Raw genomic sequence first — 27,373 nt, forward strand, 5'->3', positions numbered from 1 at the left:
ACCTATCTTGGGGGTTAAGAGCTAAAGGAATGTGCTTTGACCTCAATGTGGGCCTAATAGTAAGGTGGCCCCAGGGCTTTGGCTATGCTCCTTTAGTGATCTTTACAGGCATATATCAGCCCACCTATGAAGTAGTTCGATTGTTCATAACTGTAGGAAACCACCTTGCCCAGTCAGTGGGGTTAATTATTCACTACTGTGTACAACTAGCTCCTAGTTAGGCAAACACTGTTTCTCTAAGGCAGCTTCGTCCACCCTTTAGAAGACCCAGGACCAAGAGAAAAGGATACTTCCGAGAATGTGGGTTAACAGAACCAGCACACCACTTGCATCAAGAAACCATTCAGTAAAGCTTGCTGACTATTTGAGTAAAACCAAAAAGTATTTTATTATTAAAATAAGGCCAAAATTACAAAAAAAATGGGTCGCTGGAAAGGCATAGCTCCTTAAAGTTCCATTCCACATTGCTTCTCCATTCTGCACACAGTCAACGAAAATTCCTGCATAGTAATCACAAATGGCACATGATGCTTCTCCTTCCTCACCCATTATGACGAACAGTCCAGGATGCCTCTAGCTGTCAAGTCAAGCCGAAAGGGATGAATAAAAATTGGTAGTCTTGTGCACAGGATCACAGTTCACAGCTTCCAAACTTCACTGAGTTGGAGCGACACTTGAGTGTCTCCATAGCAAACAGTCTCTTTCTCAGACTGTTTAAGCCAGTTGGCAATGCCCCTACTCCTTTCCTCCTCAGCCCCCCAATCAGTCCTTGGTGCGGTCTCCAAAATCCTCTAAAAGGTACCCTTCTTGGATACCAGTTCACAGAGTGTCTAAAGTAGCTTTGTCACTCACATTTCAGTGCCAAACACAAATGCCCACTAAATCCAATGCCAGACTAGTTACCACTGGTCGACTGATCCGCTTTAAATGAAGAGTCCTTTGGTGAAGTTCACTAATCATCCAGTTAAGCCAACCAGGGGTTCAGTCTTGACAGTGGACCTTTTGTAGAACACAGCCCACAAGTTGTGGTGGGGGTGGGTCACACTCCCATCTACAGTACAAGCAGATTTGATTTGCTCCCATGTCCAGCACCACGCAAACCAGTGTGGGGCTGTCTATCTTCAGACATCAGTCTGTTCTCCTTTCTGGTTACAGTACCTATCCAGTCCCACACAACCTTCACACCTCCCAGTTCATATGGAGGGTTCAGGTTTCCGAGACTTTAAAGCAAATGTACAACAGAGGCAACACTCCTGCCTCCAGTTCAATTCAATGAAACTCTTTTCACTGAAACACCAACAAATAAGCACCTGGCACAGGTGTGGAGGAATGCCCCCTATTGTAATTTCTCACACCTACCACATAGGACAGTCTCAACTTTAAGGCACAGACCTCACTATAAAAGTGGTCAGTTTAAGCTTTTCAAATATTTACAATAGTAACGTTCAAAAGCTGGGTTGCTCTTGTTTAGCCCTATTACAGTGGCTCCCTACCATTGAATATCACGGCTGGTCTCCTATAAACTGGTTTGGTAACCTGTCATCTTAGGCAACACTTTCCAGCCCTGCCAGTTCTTTAGAAGATCCACTGAAGGACATTGATTTCTCATCTTCCACCATACCTCCTTGGAAGGAGACTATACCACTTCCTTTCCACCTCTGCAATGCTCCTTTGAGGTTGTGAAAGTAAACCAGTCCCTCTGCATCTATCTCCTGCAAATGAATAGGCAGGTTGTGGGCCTGCAGCTGAAAAACTTAATACAATCAACTTATATGCCATAACTGAAACTGGTGTAGATGAATTAATGGGAAAATGAAAACTGAGAAACCAAACTGGTGGAAACCAAATCATAGAAAAAACTATATTAAGGGACGACAATCTTAAAGGAATACAAAAAAAAAATCGAAAACTAGGAGGAACATATTAAAGGAAAGAATTTTATTTATGTGTTGGTTTTGAAAATAGCGAAATTAATAGCTTTGTCATTTACAATGCCAATACTTTTAACTTTTGCAAATGTGACACCTATAGCATTTGTAATGCAACATGTTTTGTATTTACGTGACTTAGATGTATTGATATTACAAACAACAATGGCTTTTAATGTTTTTAAATAATTAAAACTTAAATAAAAGTTATTGTAATTTATAATGGCAATAGCTTAAACTTTAGTAAATAACTTTTGTGAAGATTATGTTCAGTGTATTTTATTGTGACAAAAATCCAAGAACAGAAGTGAAATATTAACATCTTTTTGTGACATTTGTAATAAAGCTTGAAACATTGAGAGAACATATTTGAACCAGAGTGATATTGTGGTGGCGACGAGTGATGCTGTGGCGTTCAGTGATGCTGTCGTAGCGCATAGTGATGTTAAGGTGCCCCTGAGTGATGCTGTGGTGCCCCTGAGTGATGCTTGGTGGTGCGATAGATAGATAGACTGAGGATGATAGACAGCTAGAGGGAGGGCGAAAGATAGACAGATAGATAGAGAGGGCGATAGATAGAGTGAGGGCGATAGATAGACAGACAGATAGAGTGAGGGCGATAGACAGACAGACAGATAGATAAGAATGAGGGCGATAGATAGATAGAATGAGGGCGATAGATAGAATGAGGCAGATAGATAGATCGAGAGTGAGGGCGAGAGATAGACAGATAGATAGAGTGAGGGCGATAGATAGATAGAATGAGGGCGATAGAAAGACAGATAGAATGAGGGCGATAGAAAGACAGATAGAGTGAGGGCGATAGAAAGACAGATAGAGTGAGGGCGACAGATAGATAGAGTGAGGGCGACAGATAGATAGAGTGAGGGCAACAGATAGAGTGAGGGCGACAGATAGATAGAGTGAGGGCGATAGAGTGAGGGCGACAGATAGATAGACAGAGTGAGGGCGACAGATAGATAGACAGAGTGCGGGCGACAGATAGATAGACAGAGTGAGGGCGATAGAGTGAGGGCGACAGATAGATAGACAGAGTGCGGGCGACAGATAGATAGACAGAGTGCGGGCGACAGATAGATAGACAGAGTGCGGGCGACAGATAGATAGACAGAGTGCGGGCGACAGATAGATAGACAGAGTGAGGGCGACAGATAGATAGACAGAGTGAGGGCGACAGATAGATAGACAGAGTGAGGGCGACAGATAGATAGACAGAGTGAGGGCGACAGATAGATAGACAGAGTGAGGGCGACAGATAGATAGATAGAGTGAGGCCTTCAGTGGCCTGCTGTGGCGCAGAGGGGACGCTGTGGCGCAGAGGGGACGCTGTGGCGCTGAGGGGGCGCTGTGGCATTGAGGGGGCGCTGTGGCATTGAGGGGGCGCTGTGGCATTGAGGGGGCGCTGTGGCATTGAGGGGGCGCTGTGGCATTGAGGGGGCGCTGTGGCATTGAGGGGGCGCTGTGGCATTGAGGGGGCGCTGTGGCATTGAGGGGGCGCTGTGGCATTGAGGGGGCGCTGTGGCATTGAGGGGGCGCTGTGGCATTGAGGGGGCGCTGTGGCATTGAGGGGGCGCTGTGGCATTGAGGGGGCGCTGTGGCATTGAGGGGGCGCTGTGGCATTGAGGGGGCGCTGTGGCATTCAATGGTGCTGAGTGATTCTGTGGCGCTGAGTGATGCTGTGGCGTGGTAATCTATAAGAGTAAGAGTTGTCCGAACAAATGGACTGAAATATAGGGGAAATGGAACGCGTATCGGGGAGAGTTATGTACACCTATGGCTGATACTGACAGTGATGCTCAGGGCCAAAGACATCTGGACTTTGTTACTAATTTTTGAATGGTTGGGGAGGGGGATGGGTGAGGGGGGCTTCAGGGATCAGATGGAAATTTGCCAATGTATGCTTGTGTTTTAACATTGCACAGCAAGCTGCTGTCTCAACGTTTTTCTTTGTTTTCTGTGCAATAAAAAGATCTTTTACGAGTGCATTAGTATTTAAATCATTAAATAAATGTTGCCCAACAAAACGAGTAACAGACTGCAGTCTGTTTCCATCCACATTACCTGCTGTGAGACACAATAAACCAGTCTCAACTTTACAGTCAACAAAACGCAGAATGTTGGCATTTGAAGTTCTATTTTCACGTTATAAACTGTGGACCTACATATCCTAGCATGCAAAATGCCACTGTAAAACAAGCCGGTAGAGGAAAGGCAGCGCTGGGAGAGGGGCTGGGCAACCATGTCAGCATCCCGATTCACGAGCAGATGGTCCTGTTTATGACCTGCGTAGCGCGTGAAGTGGATGGTGGCAAATGGACTCAAAGCGGCCGGTTGCTTTGATGTTCTTGGCTTGCTTTGTGGGATGGCAGGGAAGCAGCTTGGGAGGTTCATCACGTCTGTAACATAACATTTAAACAATGATATGTACGTTTATAAGCAAGCCCCTAATAAGGATAATCACGGTCTTAACTTTTGTTGATGACCATGTGATTCTACTATTTGGCATTCTTGCAAAGCAGCCGTTGGGCGACTAATGTATTTTTGCATTTTAGGAAGCCAAAATATTCCTTGCAAATATGAATATCATACAGTTTGTGGTTTCAATGTATAATCCCGAAGACTTTCAAAGTCAGTGGAGTGTAAATTATTTATGTACGGATATTTAAGAAATAGTTCATATTGGTTTTGGTGCAAGTAATTCTCAAAATGTTGATCGGTTGTCTACGTGAATAATTACTATTAAGTAATTTCATGGTACTGAAATAAAAGTGTCCGTGTTGTTGAGCAGCTTTGATTAAACTGACCCATTTGGAATGTAACAATAGTTCAGTTATTTGTAGCTACGAACTAAAGAATCCTCACATTAACTTACCAGGCTAAATTTGCAATTAAGATGCACCATTTGATATGTGACAAAGAACTCTACACCCTGAAACGTATCACTACCCTTTCATCGCTGCCCCCGGTCAAGTATTGGAAATCACAGCTAAGTTAACGGAGAAGTACATCCCATGAGTCATAGGTGTCTGTTATGTTATCATGTCTTGACTGCAATGAATGGGGCCTGATGCGATGCACAGACTGGGGGGAGCGGGAGGTGGGGGGGGGGGGGGGGGGGTCGGGGGAGCGAGCGAATGGGAGGGAAGGAGCATGGTGGTATGCGAGGCAGATGGGGTGGGGGGGCGGGGGAGAAGGGGAGCGAGCGAGTGGGAGGGAACGAGCATATGGGGTGTGAGTGAGGCGAAGCGCGCGCTGGCGAAGCGTCACGCTTCAATACTTCACATGCATTGGGAGGAATCCGCGCTTGTTCAAGAGTTTGTTTTCCCTACTATATGTTCGAGCTATGAATCCCTTGCGGGATATAATAGCTCGACCTAAAAGGCTGTTATCCGTGGGTGATAATAGCCAATAAATTAAAAAGCATTGTTTTAAATTTGAGTTCATGCCAAATTCCAATAAACGTTCACTGATGTTTGCTTGTCCACATCATCTACTCAACTGACATTACAAATGACAAACACATTTATAGCTGCTGTATAACTGCGAGGATGTCAGACCTACATTTACCATATTGCAATGTCAGGGCAACAACATTCACCTTACATGGTTATATCAAGTTCGAGCAGCAGAAATAATTGCAGACTTTGCTTGTTAATAAGTTGTGTATCACTGTTGCTTCACCATTTTTTGCTGTGCATGGAGATCTTGTGAATAGAATACACTAGGTAGGTGGGTTTTAGACTGCTACCAGTAGTATTTTAATAATTGCATTCAAACGGTTTTAAGTGACTTTCATAATATCAATCTAAAACAATATCTATTTATTCGGTGTGGAAAAAAACTGTTACAGTCTGCTATTTTTATTTTGCCTTTAAACTACACTAGGAATTGCCTAAAACAGCAATAAAGTTTGTAAATGAAATACAAATTAGATTCTTACATGCCCTAACATATGGTTGAAACTAATAACAAATATAAACATTTGAGCTCAGAACTCTGTGAGGCATACTTTCACAATATAATACTCTTGATAGTGACCACGGTATGCCCACATTATATTGAGGAATGGAAAACAGCTAAAGGACTAACTGGAAGCAGCCAGTTTCCACACCCAACATGTATTTTGTGGTCTCACTTGCTTTCGTCAGAGATCTCCACTCCTGCTAACTTATCACAAGCTAGTCACTGGGCTTGGTAAAAGATTGTGGCATGATGCTCGTGGAGAAGACTACAGGCATTTAATACACTATACAAACAATCTCTCAATCAAAAGCTTGATAATCCACTCATTCACAATTACTATATTGCTTACGCACTACTATTTTAAATTCGGACGACTGACTCACTGAAGTAATGCAAATGTTAAGTTTCACATCACTTTGTTAACCCATTTCCTTAGGAAGTCTGAATGCATTTCCAGGACCTCCAGTCTTGCAACCTGGTATTTCAATGAAAGAGGTACTACCAAGGTTTAGCTCTTGAAAGGGTGGGTAGGGCACCCTAGAGCCAGGGAGGCAGTCTTCAGTTATCCCTAAAAAGAGACTGGTATCACAGAAGGACCTGAATTAATCTTTCAGGAAGTAGGACAAGTAGAATCTCGTCACATTGTTGATGGTGGCCAGCAGTAAGAGGGGTTCTTTCGACAAAAGAAGAGGTCAAATTCACAAGGACAAGAACTCATGGATTGAAATTCCCAAAACAAAGCATGCAGATCTTGTGAGAGCCACCTGCTCAGTTATTGCACCGCCTTGCTTCAACTGGTCTTCAACAGCAGGTTTGCGGTTGAGAATTTGTTTTTAGACAATCGGAAAATAAACAACTGCTCCCTGAAAGATATCAAAAATGGGCAATGCATATGTTTACATTTTCAGAAGCGACCCCTTTCTGCATCCAGAGGATGGGTACAATAAACAAATTGGGTTGAGATAGTGGATTTGCGTTGCAACTGTTCTTTGCTTCCAGTTTCCACTTCCACTTTCTTAAATGGCCTACACTGGTAAAAGATCATTGCAGTGCACAGCAAATATTTATATTTCTATATATATATTTGCCCTCAATAAACCGGCAAGAACTCCATCAGCCCCACTGCTGCATCAGCTACACTGGCTTCCGGTGAGGAAGAGAGCTATCTTTAAGATGCTCTGCGTAGTCTTCAGATCACTCTAAGGAAAGGGCCCGGCCTACCTTAGGAATAAAATCAGATAGTATCAGCCAGCCCGACAGCTGAGATCTAGCAACTCCAATTTTCTGTGTACCCAGAAAATACGGAAGGCACGCATTGGAGGTAGAGCCTTCTCCTACCTGGCAGCCAACAATTGGAATAAGCTTCCACAAAATCTCAGGTCCTGCAAGGAACTAATCAATTTAAAAAAAACTGCTAAAGACATGGCTCTTTTAAATTCACATCCTCCTCATCTTTCTCCTTGTATAGCGCAGAGAGATCCTTTTGGGGATGATACGAATGCGCTCAATAAATCCACAAATAAATAAAATAAATTTAGTTAATCCATTGGCTGTGCTTTAGACAAATACTTATTAATTGGTACACCAGCAATATCAACAATGAAAAGACACTACCATTGTTTCTACAATATGTATCAGGAGTGAGCTTCCTCTCTGAAATTACTTGGCAAGCAAACACGCACATGGATGCTGCGTAAATGCAGTTTCCTGCACCCTCATGAATATTAATTAGGAGCCACATCCCAATTCAACAGCAAGAATTCAGTTGCCTAGGTTATCACAAGAGTTAAACCATATCAGCCACTGGGTGTATGTGACCTTCTCTGCTTTGAGTCTGTGCAGCTTGTAAGTATGAACATTGAACGTTAACCCTACAAAGATGTTTTATCACAGGCTGGGCCGATTGTGTCACTGTGTACTCCCACGATTTACACGGTCTACACATGATGACTATCATTATCTTCTTCACATAGCACTCTCTGTAACCACAATAATCTAGAGAAACAGACAATGCTCTTGTCTGTTCCAATGCTAACTGCAGAACTAAAGACATCAGTTATGAACAGAGGTCCACACAACTAAAAAAAGCAGGCTGTTACAGCACGTTTTATACCTCTTCACAGACTTCACGTGTAGCGGCCATGTTGGGCTCCTCCTCTGGCTCCATGCCACCTCCAGGAACGATCCAACGATCTGGGTGACGACTGCTGCTGACCAGAAGTACCTATCAAAGTAAAATGAACTGGAGTTAGAGCAATTTTATCATACTGACTCAGCTGATACAAATCGCACACCTCCCCCAAATTACCAGTTAACATCAACGTTACAGAAGAATTGAGTGACTTGGTTAACATTAACAAATTAGGATTCAGTTGTTTCCTAGAGCACTGCCATTTATGGGAAGCCACTTTATACCTTTGCAGAAGGTGATAAGGCACATACGGACTATACTAAATGCTTTCCTAAGAGAGGCAGCCTAAACGTCTTCCTCCCAAAGCTTTTTCAGTTTGAATTCAGTTTGCAGTTAAATTCAGCTTTCTGAGAACTCACTCTTTCACACAAAAGGTCTCAGGTACTGAACAAAGCATTTGCAGCATTGGATATTAATGATTCAGGGTAACAGTCCAAATGATCGTCATATGTCCCCAATGACCTAATAGAAACCAGAAGAGGCATTCCATTTCCATGCCTGCATCACTGGTGTTCTGCAGCAGCACATAGACTGTGTAGGTGAATTAAGTTATACCCACAGTCACATGTAGAAGATTTTGGTTTGCATTACTGCTTAGAGCAGCACCACCAGTGTATAATTCAGAGGCATAGAGGGATTTTTCCTGCCACATCATTAAAATACCTACCTTCTGGTGGAACTGTCGAAAGTCTCTGACTCAGTCACTATGCATTTCTAACCTATATTTTCTATCTGCAATGTGTTCTATGGATGTTCAACTTCGAGCCTCTTTGGGCCTATTTTAGAGGATCACAGCTCCATAAAATTGGAAAATTTAGGTTCCATTTCAAAATCAAAGATTAGTCTCGATAGGACATTATCAGGTTAGTTGCCTTTATTTGGTGCACAGTCTCCATAGATGACAGTGGCATTTCTTCAGTGTGGCAATTCTATTTTTATCCTCGAGGCATGAGCGAGAGTTCAGCATTTGTACCAAAAACAAGTCTGATTCTCTTTCGGGAACATTATAGTAACAGTGACTTGTTTTTATCTAAAGGCGTAAAGGAGTTTACTCCAGATTACTTCCAGAAAGCAACCTGAAACGTTCAGCTTCCGACCATGATCTATTCATCATGAAGTCCCATCTACAGGTGAGAAAGGCATTCATCCTTATCTCTTAATCCAAAACCTCTCCTTGCTAGTATTGGGAACATACCTAATTTTCAGGTGGAATCATTAAAAAGGGATGAATGAATGAAAGTTAAAAAGCATGCTGCTACCCAATCGGGTGTCCTGCAGCTAGGGTAAGAATAAGTAGGCGGAGGAATTGAGCAAGAAAGATCGGCACTGCAGAAATAGCCAGGTCTTATGCAGTTCCCTAAAGCTACAGAGGAAAGTTTCTCCACAAAGTTTAAGAGGTAAAGAGTTCCAGGATTTAACAGTATAGATTCGCAGGGACAGTGATAGTGAGGAACGCCGTATAAAATAGCATTGCCGGGCTGTTTTTGGTCCGTATCGACAGTAGAGGAAGGAGTAAGACTGAGGGAGAGACCCCCTCGTGTATGGTGTCTTCATGTACTTTGTAGTATTTGCAAAATACAGATGATAACAGTGCTCAGGAGTAAGGGCCGGTTGTGTTACAAGGGCTTTTAATAATAGTACTAATAATAATGCATTTTCTAAAGAGCATAGCTACCTCGAATCGGGTGCCACAGCACCTGGTACAGGTATCTGCAGCCCTAAATGCAACAAATAAATTCCACTAGATCCCACAACGAAGAACCAAGTTTTAAGTTTTTTTCCGAAGGTACACTCAGACTGAACTTGACGAACTGCCAGTGGCATAGCATTCCGCAACTTTGGTGCCAAGTAACTAATATACCTTCCACCTGAGCGTGCTTTCTTTACTTTAAGAACAGACACCAACGTATGCCCAGCTGATCTTACATTTTTTTGTAGATACATGTGGTCTAACCAATGATTGAAGGTACCATGGTCCTTTATTAGCAAACTACTTGTGACAATAACAATGCTTTAAATGAAGACCTCTGTCTCACCAAAAGCCAGAATCTTAAGTGCGGCCTCCATCTTCAAACACATTGGAAGGTTCAACAAGAGAAGCGCAGCAGCATAAGGCACTCTTTGGAGTCTCTTGATCTGGTCCTTTGTGAATTGGAGATACAACACATTGCAGTAGTCAAGCCTCAATACAATCGTGGCCTGAACTGCATTCATTTGGCTGTCAAAAAACTGTTTTCCATCAAACCAAATAGCCACGTTTTTAACCTTGGGATTCGGATTAGGCAGTGGACCCAAATCCATTACCACCATGCAGTGGACCCAATGTTTGATCTTTTCAGCACTGAGCTCAATACAGTTCCAATCTATCCACCTGGCAACCTCTACAAGTAAGAGGCACAAGGATGGAGTCATGTAGGAAGAGTTCTGGGATTACATGATAAGGTGCATGCCATCCGCATAGGAGATGAAATTAAACCCATAGAATTTGATGACCTACACAAGCAGTCGCTTGTACACATTGAACAATGTTGGACTTAAAGACAAGCCCTGTGGCAGTCCTCGTTAAAATGGGAGCACTTTTGACTTGAACAGTTTTTATACCTGAAAGGTACGCACCTGCAGAAAAGAGGCGAACCAGCTCAATGTTTTATGGCTCACTCCACAGTTCCAGAGTCTCTCAATCAGGATGCTATGGGACCGTGTCAAAAGCAGCACTGAGATCTAATAACATCAGTGCTGCAGAACCGCCGGAGTCCAGAATCTGACGGATCGACTTGGGCCCCAGCAACAAAGCTGATTCAGTACTGTGAGAGGGGTAAAAGCCTGATTGCGTCACGTGGAGTACATTTTGACTCTATAAAACTCAAAAGCTGCTTATTAACAAGCTACTCAGTGATTTTGGAAAATAATGCCAACAGCGAAACAGGACAGCAATTTTCAGGCTCAGTGGGATCCAACAGGGCTTGCTTTTAAAAAAAAAATGTTTTAAGTGGGACCACCACAGCATGCTTCCATAGGAAGGGATCCATTAATCAGTTTGCCTACTACTGGGTGAGCCACCTCCTCCCCACTGGAGGGGGAGGCGGGGTCCAGTGGCGCGCCTCACTCCACCTAAGCACAAAGTAAGGTCCTTGCATCAGGCTCTATTGGCCTACAATGCAACAACTTAGAGCTGTCCTCTGGGCAACTGAGAAATCATCTCCTTTTCCAACTATTTACCCCTGCCTTACTCTCTGCAGCTTCAGTTACAACACATGCACCAAAGAAGTGGGAATGTTTCCTTTTCTGACCTGTTCGTATGAACGGACGAAGAAAACAATGTTTCTCAAAGAAAAAAAAACACATGGCGATCACAGACTCGTTAGCAATACCATTCAAACAGTTTGCTCAAGGCCTACACATATTGCATCCATTTTCTAACGTTAAATGCAGCCACCTTTTCATATAATCAGCCCTGTCTTGCATGTTATACATATCGTTGCATGTTATACATATCGTATGAAAGCTCTGCCACCCTGTCTTGTACAACACTCATTCTAATTAACAATCATTTGCCCCATTTTATGGACAGACTAAAACTTTGACAATAATAATCTCTATTACTATTACTGTGTGGCATAAATGTTACTTATCTTAATGAATAATGATTTAGAGCAGAAACATGAGTATTTAGAATAATGCTCAGTGCTTGACACCATCCTTTTTAGGTCGAGCCTCAGCAGCGCGAATGGCTGTCTGCAAGAACAGTTATCTCCTCTATCAGCTTTTGGCATGCCGATGAATTGCCATTTGTTCGTTGTTGTGCCATTCAGAAATGCTGGGTTTTTATTGGTGCACTGGGTCTGATTCTACAGCCTTTGCATGCTTGGGTCACGCCCAGACGATTTCACTCATTGTTTGCTTGTGTCGGTCATCCCAATATGTCCGCGGTTCCTCCTGGTCATCCTGATCTGCCTTTTTATTAGGTCGAAGCCTGCGTTGCAGCGCATGCGCTGTCGCAGGCGAGAGTTCTCGTTAGCAAGAAGGGGCATGAAACCACGCCCCTTCTTCCATTTGCCGGCCTCGCCAAACGGAGGCCTGCCACTGGACAAAGCCTGTGTTCGGATGATTTATCTGGCTGTGATCCCGCCTCTCGAGGACTGGGTGACGTGACTTATGGTGTCGCAGGCGTATTTTCTAAAATATCGCCATGGCAACAATGAGTCAGGTCACCAGTCCGGGAGGGGCGGGATTCATTATCGCGTTTCCGGCTATTTATTTTTTTTGTGCATTTTTGCAGTCATTCCTGCGCGGTCCTCGGCGGTGGAGGAGGTAGGGGAGAGGCGGTGCAGGTTTCTTTGGCCTCTCAGACTGATAACGGAGGGGGAGTGCCCATGTTATGACAAACGTGATGCCGGTTTGTTGTGTGTAGCGGGTGTGTTTTAACAGCAGTGTGTGTGTTGCACCCTCGTGTACGTGGAATTCGGGGATGGGGGAAGTGGAAAGCGCCTCCTTGTCCATAATGATCAGTGCGAGACGGGAGTGCTCTCTTCCTCATGGTCGAAGCCACACGAGCATCGCACTCCGTCACAAACCGCTTGCAGTGTTGGTTTGGTTTACTTGGGCTGTCGTTCTCGAAAACATCGATTCGTCAAAGGAAACCTATCGACTGGTGTCATAATAGAAGTGGAGAGCACCTCTTAATCCACGATGATCAGTGCGGGTGAGGGAACTTTTGCAGAGGCAGCCTGGCCGGCAGGAACACCTAGAGACGTTAGGGGCTCTGACAAGCTGCTCGGGCAGCGCAGAAGGTCAGAGATATGGCACAGCGACTTATCCTGCCCCAGCTCCGCCAGCCTGATGTGCGGTATTCCAGAGACCATTCATTTTAAAGTAGGTGATGGCACCGGGGCACAGGCAGGGCTCTGTAGTGAGTCTCTGTCTTGTCCAGCGCCTCAGATGCCTCTTGTGAACACTGCCCCCCCACCCCCCACTTCATTATCTGCCTTCCCAACCCACAGGAAGAATGAGCTGCAATCCAACAAAGGATCTGCTGATTCAAGACCCCCCTGCGTCATGTATCTCCCACTAACTGGCGGGGACAGGCCACTTCTCCCAGAGGTTTTGTTTTGGGGCGGGTACAGAGAAGTTTTGTGCCCCTTGCATTTACTGCCAATCAGAGCAGGCATTTTCTCTCAGGGCGGTGGATGGCGCAATACCCCCGAGAGAGGGAGGGCGAAGAACAAGGGAGGCAGGTTAACCCCGAGGGCTGGGCCGGGGAGGCTAGTAAACAGGCCCGCGGTTTTATTGCCTTTGCTTGTAAAGGAGAGCTGGATGAACCCCAACAAGGGTACATGATGAGGGATGTCGTAAAAACCTCTAAACTCACTGCAGCTGCTCCAGAGTGAGAGGGGAAGCTGCAAAGGACAGCGGGGAAGGAGGTGGGAGCGCGGATGTGGGTTCAAAACTTTATTTGGGGTTTTACTGGGAAGCGTACAAGATTGTCCCGTAATACAGGAAACTCTTACCATGGAAGTGCTTGGCCGTGAGCATTCGGAATTATGTCTCCAACACGCAAACTAAAACAAGCATTTGCAATGCAATAGGTCTCGCAGTTACGCGAGTTTGAGCTATTGACATTGCAAATAATAATAATATGCCTTTTATTTTTATTTTAGTTTTTAAAACATAAATAAAAGGCATTTTTATTTACAATGCCAATAGCTTAAACTCGTGTAAATGCGAGACCTATTGCATTGCAAATGCTTGTTTTGTAGGCTATCAACATTGTTTTAGACTTTCAGGCCATTTCGCGGAGCAATGGTCTGATCGGCACCTGCAAAGTGGCACTTTTTGTCTGCTAGCTGTTGAGCTATGCCAATAGCCCGAACGCAAAGAAAAAAAGACCTATTGCATTTCTAATGCTTATTTCATGGTGCTATTTCTCGGTACATCAGCAGGATGCAGTTTCCTTCCTGGTGCATTTCTGTGAAATAACTTTCAGGTCAGAAAAAAAACCAGACAACTAAGGGGCCCATTAGTATGGTGGGTGGACTTCAGTGGCATTAGATATATGCAAAAAACAATCAGCACATTAAAATAAATCAATGTAGCTGTTTGTAGCTGTTCACAATGAGAGTTGGCTGTGTTTGTGAATAGAAGCATATGACAAGCCAATCATTTATATTGTTTCTGTCTCAGTTACTGGTAAATGGCCCTAGAGATAAGAGGTCATCCAGGATGTAAACAAATGTAGGGTGTGTGCCATCTTAACAGTCTCTGGTGGACCTAGGATTTGGTGTTCCAAATCTTCCCAATAGACCCCATTTTGCAGCTGGTTGCTCTGAGTCACTTCAGGGATGTCGAATTCCTATAGCCCAGGAAATATTGTCTGGGGTCAAGGGCAACAAGTTTTCATATTTATTTGGTCATTGGGACAAGTAGGTCGAACCCCCTGCAGCACAAACCCTTTGGCTGCCAGATTACACTACCACATTTGGATCCGAGAAGTGCATTGTCAGCAGTTAAGGTAATATTTGTGTCCATATGTTAATGCTCTTTGAACTTATATTTATGGTTCAGTAATTCAAAGCTTTTATTATAAGGGTGAGCACTATAAGGAAATGTTGTAAGTTCTGACTACTCTACTGACAGTAGTGGTTCCAGTATAAAAACGTGTACACCCGTTTGCAAAGATTAACAATACGAGGCTACGTATAATGCTCTCAGAATGTTCTGATTAGATGCAAATATTCGCATAAGCTTGAAAGCAAGATTGATGACTGCTTTCAAAATAAAATGTTTAAAAAAATGCAACTAGACAAAAAAAAATGTTTTGCTTAACTACTGTGAAACGGTATGTACCTTTTCTTTGAAGAATCATTTAGTAGAATGTGTTGATATATGCTAGTAATTCCAAAAATATTCATAATGGAAAATCAATGTAACCAGTTTCAACAAGATTATGGAAAACCTGAAAATAAACAAGCATTGGAAAGCCAATAGGTCTGACATTTGCAGTCAGTTTTTTGGTCTTGCCAATGCGTGTCTTGTTTAGATATGTTTTTTGTAAAACTTTATGGTTGTGGGAGCTTCCAGGCCCTCACCATTAGAACAAACATTGGCAAAAAGCAAAAATATTTTTAGGTTTAAAAAAAAAAGCACACATTGCTACAGAGTCCCTGGCACTAAACAAAAGAGTGTGAGTGTGTGTATGGTAAAATCAGCTGAGCGTTTACAAGTTTACTTTTCCCTCCCCCCTTTCCCCTCCCCCCTCCCCCCCCCCCCCAAACTATGGCAGACGTTTTACTTCTGCCCTTGTCAGGAGTTAATTTCCAATCTTTCCTCGGTATGGGAAAAGATTAGAGAAGTGCTGGTGAAAACCCCTAAAAGCAAGTTAGTAGATTTGCACAGACTGAAAAGAGCATTCCAACTCTGAAACTATTATTTACTGCCAACTCTAGCCGCCCCAGTATGTAGATCTGCAGAAAGTAGCAGAATAATCGAATTGCTAGTATTCAAACCTTACCATAGTATGATCCTTGACATAATCAGAAAGGCTATCACAGCACCAATGTAAAGGGAATGCTGCAATAATTTGACGCCGCGCTGCATGGCCCCAAAGGGACAAGTGGAATTGTTAAAGGAAATGTAGACTTAAGAAGCAACCTGTCTCATGGACAAGAAACTATCCTATCAAATTTAACACCCCTTATGATGTCAAGCTCAACACTGACAAACCTGAAGTGCTGGCTCTGGGGCAATCCAACTTTATCTGATCAGATGACTAGTTGCCTTCAGATCCGCCAGGCTCCCTCTACTACCAGCTCCATGGTTAGAAACCTGGGTTCTCACAAGTTAAAAGGATCTCCTCCACCTGTTTTTTCTTCAAAATGGGGAAATGGATTAATCTAGGTATTCTACTTGATTGCCATATACAGTTGTTTCCGGCTCTTATTATTTCCAGACTTGATTACTGCAATAGCCTGTACATTGTAGCCCCAGAGAAACGGTTTACTAAACAATACAGCAGTGTGCATGGTTTTCATTTTCAACCGCCAGGCTCCCATCTCCCCTGACAGGTGCCCACTGCACTGGCTCACCATGTAAAAAAAAATTATTTTCCAAATATTACATCTTACTTAACATGCAGTAAATAAGTCTGATTCTGAAAATTTGTTGGACAAATTTCTGAAATGCTTCAAATGGATTGCTTCTTTTTTCTCGTAACTACATTTGTCTGATTCTTTATTTTTGAAAAGTGAGCAGTGGCTGTACCTTTTGATTTCTTTTAGCCACGCTCTGAAATGCACCTCTCGCTGAAAGCTACTTCTAATCATTGCAGCTTAAAAAAACCTGAAGACTTTCCTATTTTTTTTTACTGTATTTTGCATTACCCAAAATATACAGTGCATCAATTATAAAATTTTCATAACATTGGTTGCCCTGATACACAACACACATCAGACAGGGCAGCGTGTCATCAGAGGAGTCTGTGAATTGCGTAGCCGCAATGAAGAATTATTATTCCCCTGCCTTACAATTGAATACTGCACAAAGAAGCAGCAGGATTCAACTCACCTGAGCGGCCTGTCATTTTCAGTCAGTGTAGTCAGTAATTTGGTGCCAGTATTTAAAGCATTCTAAGTGGTAAGCTTTGTTATAGGTGCTTGAGTTGAGACAGCAGCGGTAATTCCACAGCATGTTTCTACTTGCTCCTTCCAATATGAAAGATCTGAGAGCTATTGTTTTTCAGTTGGTACTTTCCCCTTTCCCCAGTACATTGCCACTAATCTTTTGGCCATGAGGAGTGCAATAGCAGCAACACATTTCTTCATCGTCAGAGGTATATTTTTACGCATTCCCAACAAACACAGAATTGAGAATATGCGAGAATAAAAGGGGACTGGGGGAGGAGGGGGCAACCACTACATTTGAAATCATGACTGACAATGTGTTGATAATAATACGGCTGTGTCGCATGACATTGGGACAGTACCATCTAGATGTCTGAAATCAGTGCCAGATGTCACACATTTTGCACATTGTGCTTTTTCCCTTCTGCTCACACCTCTGAAGACTCAGAGTTTGGTGGAATTGGTTTAAGTATTTAGAATGGAGGAGTAATTTGCAGTTTGAGGTTATTGTTCCAGTTTGGGACCAATAGAATACCCAGTCCACATCAGTCAGTGGCAGGTCCAGTGGCTTGCTCCATCGGTCCAAAGAGGGGGTGGGGGGTTGGGGCGTAGTTATTGGGGCCTCGATTTGGAATGAGTTACACAGTCAAGTGATCAGACCTTTAGGAGTTGCCAATAACAGTGGCAGTGTCTGAAAGATTGAAGATTTCATTATCTATGTAATTTAACTCTTTGCGCTTGTATCTAGTTCAATTAGGTTTTAGCACAAGGACGTCTTTGGGAATTAGCTGAGCTTTATCAAATTAAATAACATAACATTCACACACATAGTGGGACAGAGTGAGATAAAAGTCTACCAGCAGTCTTTTGGAGCCAACAATCCAGACCCAGAGCTGTTTAGCGCTTATGGTCTTCACTTTCGAGTCTAGATCTAAAACATTGCTAACCCAATACTTATCACGAGTGTACAATTGAACACAAAAAGAAGTCAAATACTATTAAGGTAGTAACTACATAGCCAGGTTTCTGCTAGGGTAAGAGCATTTAGTAATGCTAATTAAGAAGTTAAATCACCTAAGGACTTTACAAGAGTACGCTTTATTTTAAATTCTAAATCCTCAAAGTTTCTTGGACAGCTGTGCAGGCCGCAGAACACAGTGGTTTATTGACCACTGCAGGCTCCTCACCTTGCCCCTGGCTCCCTGTCCCCTTTGGGTAGGGAATCCAAGTTTTGTGGTGCACATTTACCGGCGCTCCTTCCTGCCTTTATTTGAGACAGCACAGAGAGAGGGCAAAGAGGGACATCCCTCATTCTCGCTTTATCCAGGAGCCATTTTCCATTTGCAAATGTGAAGGCATTTGTGCTCTCAAGGTGAATACAGAGCACCAACCGAAAACAAGCATTAACACCAAGTTTGTGCTCCCAAAAAAATACATAAGCACTTTTTGTTTACTCTCTAAACGCACTTTAAGGAGGTTATACCAAGTTCTACACATCTTTTTAAAAATAGCAGCTTTTTCATCCATTTCGGAGCTCAGTTACACACTGATGAGAAAAATCTACAAGTGATTTGTAAGTAGTAAAAATCAAAACATTGACCGATCACATTTCTGCATAGTTGTTACCTTGTTTTCTAGAAATACTCCCCTTCAATTTTAAAAAAGGATTATTAAATGGCTTGTGACATCATTACCTGGGATGTCACTTACTTGAATATGGAAATTAGCCCCCCACTAATTTTCCTAGCATTTGTGCCCAGATTACCGCAATGTTAACTTGTCCAGGTAATTCCCTTCACTCGTACGGAGAACGAACAGGAAGTCTAATACACGTGAAGTCTAATAAAACAAGGGGGCGCTTGTAAGATAATGCAGAGGCTGGATGAGTTGTACGGTAATAGATTGTCAGAGTGAGCAGTAGTACATCCACACAGATTCAATCTTTTTTCCAAATGCATCCCCACTCCACCTTTCCCCAACATTACAGAATACTCCTGTCACTCCGTAACACTAATTACAACACTCCCTACAAAATATAAAGCACACCTAACAATTAACACTTCCACGTTCCTCTGCATAGAAGCATAACAATGGAAATATAAAATATAAAGAAAATATAGCATTTGAGTGACAACTATTATAAACATAACATTAGCCAATATTATTCTCACAAATTTTATTAAAAAAGCCAATAGAGTGAACATCCATCCTTTCAGCCAAATACAACAATGTTTAATACCCCTTGACTTCCATGGATTTTGGCAAGAGTTCTTTGATCTTAGGGAGTGGAAACTTCTCCACAACTAAATTCTCATTTAGATCTGTAAAATCAATGCATAATCTTAATCATAAGTTATAACATAATTGAACTTCCTGGCCACCACCAAGGGCACCAACTATTATGTGCGCTCTAAAGCATCAATAATTGTTTCTCTCTCTAGTCTGTCCAACCCTTTTGCCATATCATTCCACACACACCAGGACAGAACCCTTTCTTTGACACAGGTTCCACATCATCTTTCAAAACAATCCTGTGCAAAAACCCTCACAACTTCACCACAGTACCTGGAAATACCTTGGGAAAACGTAACTACTCCTCGATGTGCACCACCAGGTCCCTTAACAAAAAGACTTGATCTTGATTAAGAGTGATTCCTAATGCCTCTGTCAACCCAACCTAAAACTGAAGGACCTCTCCACCACATAAAATTCTGTTCTCCTACCTTTATATTCCAAGATAAGAGTCCTAAAACCGAACATGGGGATTCTTTCACCTGTGAATGCGAAGGGGTGTTTATCAGTAGACCTAAACCCCCAGACCTTTTACACACTAGTCTTACCTCACTGATTGTTGCTCAATGGTGTATATTAAGCCTGAGTGAGCCACAATCTTTATCTCCACACATACAATTGTCATCATACACGTCCTGGACTATCAATACTCAAAATGATCATTCCTCTGTTCAACATCTGAACCATCTAGAACACACTTCACTTTCGCACTTCCGCTCTTTCTTGCACACCTTAGCAAAATGTCCCAATATTCCACAAAAAGAACACTTGGTCTTAGCAGGACAATTCTTGTATCTGGTCAAATGTCCTCAGTTCCCAAATCTGAAACAGCCTGGTTGCTGGTCATTGCTAGAGTGGTCATCAGGAGCCTTGGCAATAGGGCCTTTTCCAAACTGTTTCCAATTCTTGTTCTTTTTTGTTTGAAGGAGGTCCCAGAAACTTTACACACTGAAACCAATTCAGAAGCCTAAGGATTCTTAATAGCAACCTGGACACATCTTTTAGACATTTCCGCATTCTTTCAAATCACAATCATTTCCTTCATGCATCACCACACACCCATAATTTGTTTGTTAGAATTGTTTGTATGCCTTATAATGTGATCACGGAAATGTTCCTCCAGTAAAGAAACAAAATGTGCATTAAATTGCAAATTTAAGGACAGACAAAACCCTTCATCTTTTTCAACCTGTTCGGTTTCCTTTGAAAAAATGATATCTGCCGATAGCAGCACAAACAGCTTGTTGGTAATAACTATTTAAGTCTTCTAAGGCATGTTCAAAGACATCTCTATTGCCAGACGATTTAAGTTTCTTTTCCATTTGCCTACAGACCCATAATCCCTCTGCACTTAAAATACGTTTTCTTGTTCCTCCTTGTAGGAGAAAACTCAGTCTCTTCCTCTTCCAGTGCAGAAATATAGTTGAGAAATACTCATTCCATTCTGGCCATTGCATTTGCGGAGACAGAAGGAAAAGTAACTAGGGACAAAGAGAGAAAGTTTGTGCATGCACTGTAATATAGAACATAAGTGTTGGAGCTGTGTGGCTGTACTACTGCTCGCTCTCCCGATACGTTTCTTTACTACTCATCTAGTCTTGTCATTATCTTACAATTTAGCGAAGAGGACAGGACATCCCCACAAAGTTGATACCAGGTAATATGACAGGTATACTGTTGTCCTGCATTTTTTATACTAGTGTTTCAGCCGGTGGGTGAATGATTAAACTTGTACAGTAACGAAAGCTCTCGGAAATGCGGTTTTAGGCCAGACCTAAAAAAAACTAGCTCTTCAGCAAAAAATATCTATAAATAAATCACACATTGCCATCTGTTTTAGCATGAAAAATGCCCTACGGTTGGGGTACTTGCCAGTAGGCAGTCATCATTCCCATTTCACACTTGGTTCAGTTTAGTGTGTGCTGGAAGCTTAAACTGCTATTATTGCATGCATTAAGTCTTATGTACCAAATGTGAGAGCTTGTACTGTAGTTTCCCAGTAGGCTTATTTTCCAAGAATAAGTTTTTGCAGTGTGACATAATGCAGTCAAAATCTTACGAGTCTGACAATTCTCAAACATTCATTTGTAAAATCAATCTCCGTCTCCATTCCAGACTGAACACTTGCCAAAACAAACTTAAAACACAGTAGCCTGTCGCAACTGAATGTAATCACTAGTCGTTGCAAGAAGACTGGACTTTCATAATAAATGCAGTACAATGAACCGTAATACAAACGTGCAATGCTATGTATCCATATGACCGTTTCAAAACAATGAGGACAGGAATGGGGATACTACGATGAGAAGGAGGTAGAAGCAGCTTCCATTCGCTTTAATGACTAAAAACTCCAGGCACAATAAAGGTCAACGGTAGGGCGCCTCCCTTTGCTTATCAGGACAGCCTTACCCCCAGGGCACTCTTGGCATTCTAGCAGCTTTCATTCTAACAGTATATCAAGGCTTGAACAGCTGGCAATGCTCAGAGTATACACGGACCAAGAAAGCCACCAGAGATTAGAAGCATTCTGTTAGAGACACATTCAGTCATTACAATTCCCGCTCTTACAGTTCATTTTGCTATAGTCATATCTTCAGTTAAAAAATGCTTTTGTAAATGTAAATTGGTTGGGGCATCTATAAGTAAGCTGAAATAGAGGCAAGGTAGTTATGTGGTGTAAACTTAAGCAAAGCAAAACTGTAACAAACATTTCTTCTTCAACAAGCTCTACAGCACAAAAAGACAGACGTATCAGAGTACAGGATATGCGGACATTCTCCGTAAGCAGGCACCTGTTCTTGCCTGCACTTCATGGACTACTCAGGTCAAACTTTTTGTTGAAAGTAAAATGGCCATCAAGTGAATAAGTAAAAACAAAAAACAGACAAAGAAGATAGAGGGATGTTCAACAATCTTCATTATTGATGGTGAGGGATTGAGTAGGGAATTTGAGGTGCTTTCTCTACTCAAAGGCTTCTCCACAAACAGATTATTCTTCTAAATCCAAATAATTTCCACGTATGCTTGGATGCTCCATAGAAAATGCAGACTACCTTTAACCCCTTCAATGCTGGCCTGTTTCCGCCGCTGTGCGGTAAACAAACGAACAGGGCGGGGCCGTGACGAACCCCCGCCGTCATCAGCACACGAGCACCGCGGAGCGTGGCGGCTGGGGTACGTCACCAGCATGCAAGGGGTTAACATTGGTCTTCTACATATAGGAAGAGTTGTATTTTTTGTATGGTGAAACTCGGGGTAGCAAGGCATAGACTGTTGGCATATTCAAGCTCGGAGGTTAAAAATGTGAAGGTAGCTTCAAGTTTTGTTTTGCGTATCCATGGTATAAGAAGGTGCGATGCTGTGTATTGATTGTGTAGAAGGTGTTCTTTGTCACCTTGTTGACATGTGGTTTCAAGGATAGGTCTGAATCAATCGTTCTCTAGGTTTCTTACATCTTCTGATGTTGTTGGAAGGGCCCCAAGTTCCTTGGGCTATCTGGCAGTAGGTTGTTTTTTTGCTACCATCTCCAAATCATATCTTTGTGGTACAGAGTTTAGGGGATTCCGGACCATCCATGCTTTTATTGATCAATGGCAGTTGTAAATTTTTGAGTTGTAGAGGTCTTCCAGGCCATCCATTTTTAGAATGATTTCTGCGTCATCTGTATAGTTTTAATAGGTGAACCTGAAAGATGTGATCAGGTCCGGTAGGGGGGCTAGGTAGAAGTTGACTAAAAGAGGCTACTACAGTCTTAAATGTGAGAGGCAGATGTGAAAGGTGGCATTTATACTAGGCGTGGTTTCTAAACCACTTTACAGCATTTTCAAATATTCAGACTTCATGGAGCGCGTAGTGGTGGACCTAGTCAAAAGTTGCTGGTGGGAGGGGTGTTGCCAGAAGCCAGACGTTCATGGCATCGGACTGCGGAGCCCCAATCCCAGAATCCCTGTAATGGCCATAAAGATCAGCTACAGAAACCACCAAAAGCGTGGTAAGATATAAAACAGCTCCCGGTATGCAACTGCACCAGCAGAGAAGGTGTGCCTCTAGGGCTGTCCTTCCCCCGAAAGTGAAAAACTAAGCTTGAAAGGAGAGCAAGAACAGCGGTGGCCATCTTGGGGCCTATAGATATAATGTGAACTCGGAAGCAAGAGGGAACTTGCATGAATGCAGCAACCAGGAAAAGGCAAAAGTGGCAGATGGACAAGCCCAACTTTGCATATGGTTTCGGAGATACCTCACAGAGGAAGCAAGAGGCTCAGAAACATTGGAGAGAACAAGAGGATAGGCCATCCTCCAAGGATTGAGATGCTCGAAGTGGTTTCAAAGTTCATTTTTTTTTTTTCTTCTTTTTTTTTTATTGAGATGGATCGGAATATAAAAAGAAAATATACACAATTACAAATATCAGCTGGATAAAAAACATGATTACATCAGACATTAGAATTAAAATTCTGCAGCAATATAAATACATATAAACCTCTTCCGCATCTTCCGGTTCTTAGCAAACACCCAAAGAGCTTAACCAAGAGTTTGCCTTGTAAAGAGAGTTTACATTACAAAGCAGCAGAGGTGGCTCAAAGTCTATTCAAATTGTTCATCTCCTTTTCCTCCAGTTGCTAAGAGGAGCCCAGATCCTTTTACCGTACTCTTTCCTCTTTTTGCCTTTAAAGCTATACAAACATTCCTCGATGTTATGAGTTCCGAGCAATCTCGTGAGCCACATCTGAAAAGTGGGAGCTATCGGGTCTTTCCAAGCCGCCGCAATTAAAATTCTAAAAACAGCAACACACAGAAAGATAAAAGCTTCGGCTTCCTTACTTATTATAAGGTTTTCGTCCCTGCCAATCAATACAATAGTAGGGGATAGAGGAATTTGACGCTCTAGCAGCCCCGATAAAAACTTTTCCATTTCTGATAGAACTGGCTTAAGATTCTGACAAGAATAAAACATATGTAGCAGATCCGCCGGGCCCTGATTGCACCTTGGACATCTATCAGTGTCTCTTTTGCCCCATTGAAACAACTTGGCGGGGGTATAGTAAAGGTTGAACACCATCTTATAGTGTTGTGCTTTTAAGTTGGTTGCTCTTAATACTTTTCTATTCAATGCCAGAGCATAATCTACATCTATATCTGAGTCCCCAATTCTTTGAGCCCAGGCAGTTTCCACTTGACCGATGTCCTCTCCCAAGCCCTGTAAAAGATATCCATACCCAATTTTGATCTTCTTGCCCCCATTCATTATGTACTTCACAATCGGATTTAACTCCTGGATAAAGATCCTAGGTCTTAGTGAATTCAAAGTTTGCTCCAGTTGTTTATATAAAAACCAATGGTTCGTAGGAATACCATATTTTTGTTGTAAAACTTCAAAGCCTAAAAGATCCTCCTTACACATAACATCCCCCAAACATCTGATGCCCAGACCCTTCCATAAACCACTATTTCTGTTCTGACCGAGATGCATGAATGGGGTTGAGTTCCAGATATCAATTATACTATTGATCTTAGGGATCTTGAGGAATTTCAGTATCGCCTTCCATGTGCCCCACACACTTAACATCACTTTGCTTTTACTTCTTTTAAAATACAAAACATTGATTTCCCGTGTTAGGATCCCCCTAGCCCTTTCACCAATTAATAATTCATATATTGTGGGGATTCTATGGAAACCAGGCGGCCTCTCAGGAACATCAAAGCACAATAAATGATTCATATGTAGCATTAAACAAACCCAGTGATACAGCCTTAAATTAGGTGCAGATAATCCTCCTCCCTCTAATGGTGTAGAGAGTCGGGCTAGTGATCTCCGTATTTTACCATATTGCCATAAAAATTGCAAAAACACTGCTTCCATTTTCTTCATCAGACCTTCATCGACTAATAGTGGTATAGCACGAAATAAATACAGCAATTTTGGAAACATTGACATTTTCAGAACATTCACCCTTCCGATCAGAGACAGATGTAATACATCAATTCTTCTCAGCTCTTTATCTATAGCTGTAAGTAAGGGCACATAATTCTCCTGGACAATTTTGCCTACATTTGCATTTATTTTTACTCCTAAATAGACCGCAGAGTCCACATACCTTTGATCCCTTTTGCGGATGTTATTTGTGCAAATTATTATCGTTTTTTCCGTGTTAAGCTTGTACCCAGAATACTTCCCAAACTCCTGAGCCAGATGGTTTAATTCCTGTATAGCCGTATGGGGATTGGTGGTAACAATTGCCAGGTCATCCGCATACGCCAATAGCTTGGTGGTATGCCCGTGGGAGATAACAGGAGATATTTTATCAGATGCGAGAATCTTCCTAATTAACGGGTCTATATAGAGTGAGAAAAGGATGGGAGAGCAGGGGCATCCTTGACGGGTGCCTCTTCTAATCACCACCTCGTCCGATTGGAGTCCCATTGTGGTAATCCTGGCTACGGGATCCTTATACATTGCTTTAATTGCTTCCCTGCATTTCTCCCCAAAGCCCCTTCTGACCAGTACCTCCCATATAAAATCCCAGACCACACGGTCGAAAGCCTTCTCGGCGTCTAGAAGAATCATGGCCATATCCCCGCCCCTAGCGGCCATAGCATCAAATAGTGATATTGCCCGCGCTGTGTGTTCTGTGGTGCCCCTCCCTGGGACAAACCCGTGCTGCCAGGGTGAGACTAATTGACCAATAATCCGTCCTAACCTTTTCGCCCATACTTTAGAATACAGTTTGGTGTCCGCATTTATCAGCGAGATCGGCCGATATGAGCCGGGGTTCTCCTCCGGTTTTCCCTTCTTATGGAATATTACAATATTGGTCTGTTTCCAGGTATCTGGGACATTGCCTGAGCAAATTATTCCGTTAAATAGATCCTCAAGCAAGGGAAGGATTTCATCGCCTAAAATCCTATATACTTCTATTGGTAAGCCGTCTGGGCCTGCTGCTTTACCCGCAGCCAGTTCATTCAGAGCACTCCTTATCTCCTCTGTTATATCCTGTTCCAATTGGACCCTATCCTCCTCCTCCACCATAGGGATTGGGGGGGCCTGTTCTTGTACGGAAGGTGCCAACCCTGGCTCTTGATCGTAAAGTTTCTGGTAAAATTTCTCAAATACACCCATTATTGCTTCTGGATCTGTATGTTCTACCCCATTATACTTAATCTTACCAATATTGTTACGATTTGATTGCTGCCTGATACGCAACGCTAATGCTCTCCCAGCTTGTTCACCAGTCTCATACCTCCTTGCTCTATGAGTTTGGTAGTCACATATCTCCTTCTGCGTGATTATTTTTAAAATCTCGCCCTTGACCCGAGCCATGTTTCTAACAGTCTCACCACTATCCTTACCTGAGGCTATTTCCTCTATATGACATCTCTCCACCTCTGCTAGGTCGGATATAAGTTTTTCAGCCTTACTTTTATCTTCTTTCCTTAATTTTGCTGCAAAACTAATCGTCTCCCCCCTTAATGCAGCCTTAAAGGATTCCCAAACTGTATTTCTGGAAGCGCTATATCTGTTGCGCTCAAAAAATTCCTTCGTCCAGTTTTTAATATGGCCTACGAACCTATCATCATTTAGAAGTTTCCTTTCAAAGGTCCATCTTGATGTTTTCCTTTGTACCTTGGGAACCTTATAAGTTAAAATCAAAGGGTTGTGATCGGAGATTATTCTCGGTAATTTGACTATATTAACCTTACCAATCTCACCCGCTGTGATAAAAAAAGAATCCAGTTTAGAATATTTTGGTGCCGGGTGGGAAAAATATGTGTAACCTCGATCTCCAGGCACTTTTTCTCCCCATACCTCCACCAGACCATGCGACTGAATCAAGGAGCCTATCGCTCTATTTACCTTGCGTTTACGACCAATATAGTTGCTACTTTGTTGCCAGTCTGCTGAGATATTCATATCACCACATACTATCATCGGGGTTGACCAATGAGCCAACTCTTCTTCCAATTTATCATAAACCCATGGGTCATCTTCATTAGGACCATATATCACACATAATGTGAATCCCAAATTAAGTTCAACTAATACCCATCTGCCAGTCCCATCTGTTTTACTACGTTTCACCCCGCCCAGATTACTTTTTGCCAAAATAGCGACACCTCTAATCATAGATGATTGCGAGGAGCAACCAATCAAGGTATACCCATAAATTTCCAACAACTTCCTTTTAGCCCAGGGAATATGGGTTTCCTGAATACAGAGTATGTCTATACTGTTTGATTTAACCAAGTGACTCAGTCTTTGCCGTTTCTTCCAGTCGTTTAGGCCACCTGCATTAATGGTACAAATCCTAATGTCTGACATTATTAACACGATTGCTTTTCCTACGTTGACTCTTACCCATGTAGCT

At 42.5% G+C, this 27,373-nt stretch overlaps 1 protein-coding gene across 2 annotated transcripts in view; it reads right to left on the bottom strand.

The window, feature by feature from the left end:
• NUDT3 (nudix hydrolase 3) overlaps positions 1-27,373 on the bottom strand; it is a 351,126-nt gene that overhangs the window by 178,280 nt on the left and 145,473 nt on the right. For both annotated transcript variants that reach the window (XM_078644257.1, XM_078644258.1), the window contains exon 2: positions 8,026-8,136. In XM_078644257.1, the coding sequence (XP_078500383.1) occupies positions 8,026-8,136 (111 nt within the window). The remainder of the gene's footprint in view (positions 1-8,025; positions 8,137-27,373) is intronic.

The sequence above is a fragment of the Lissotriton helveticus genome, chromosome 5_1 (genome assembly GCF_964261635.1).
Source record: "Lissotriton helveticus chromosome 5_1, aLisHel1.1, whole genome shotgun sequence".
NCBI lineage: Eukaryota > Metazoa > Chordata > Amphibia > Caudata > Salamandridae > Lissotriton > Lissotriton helveticus.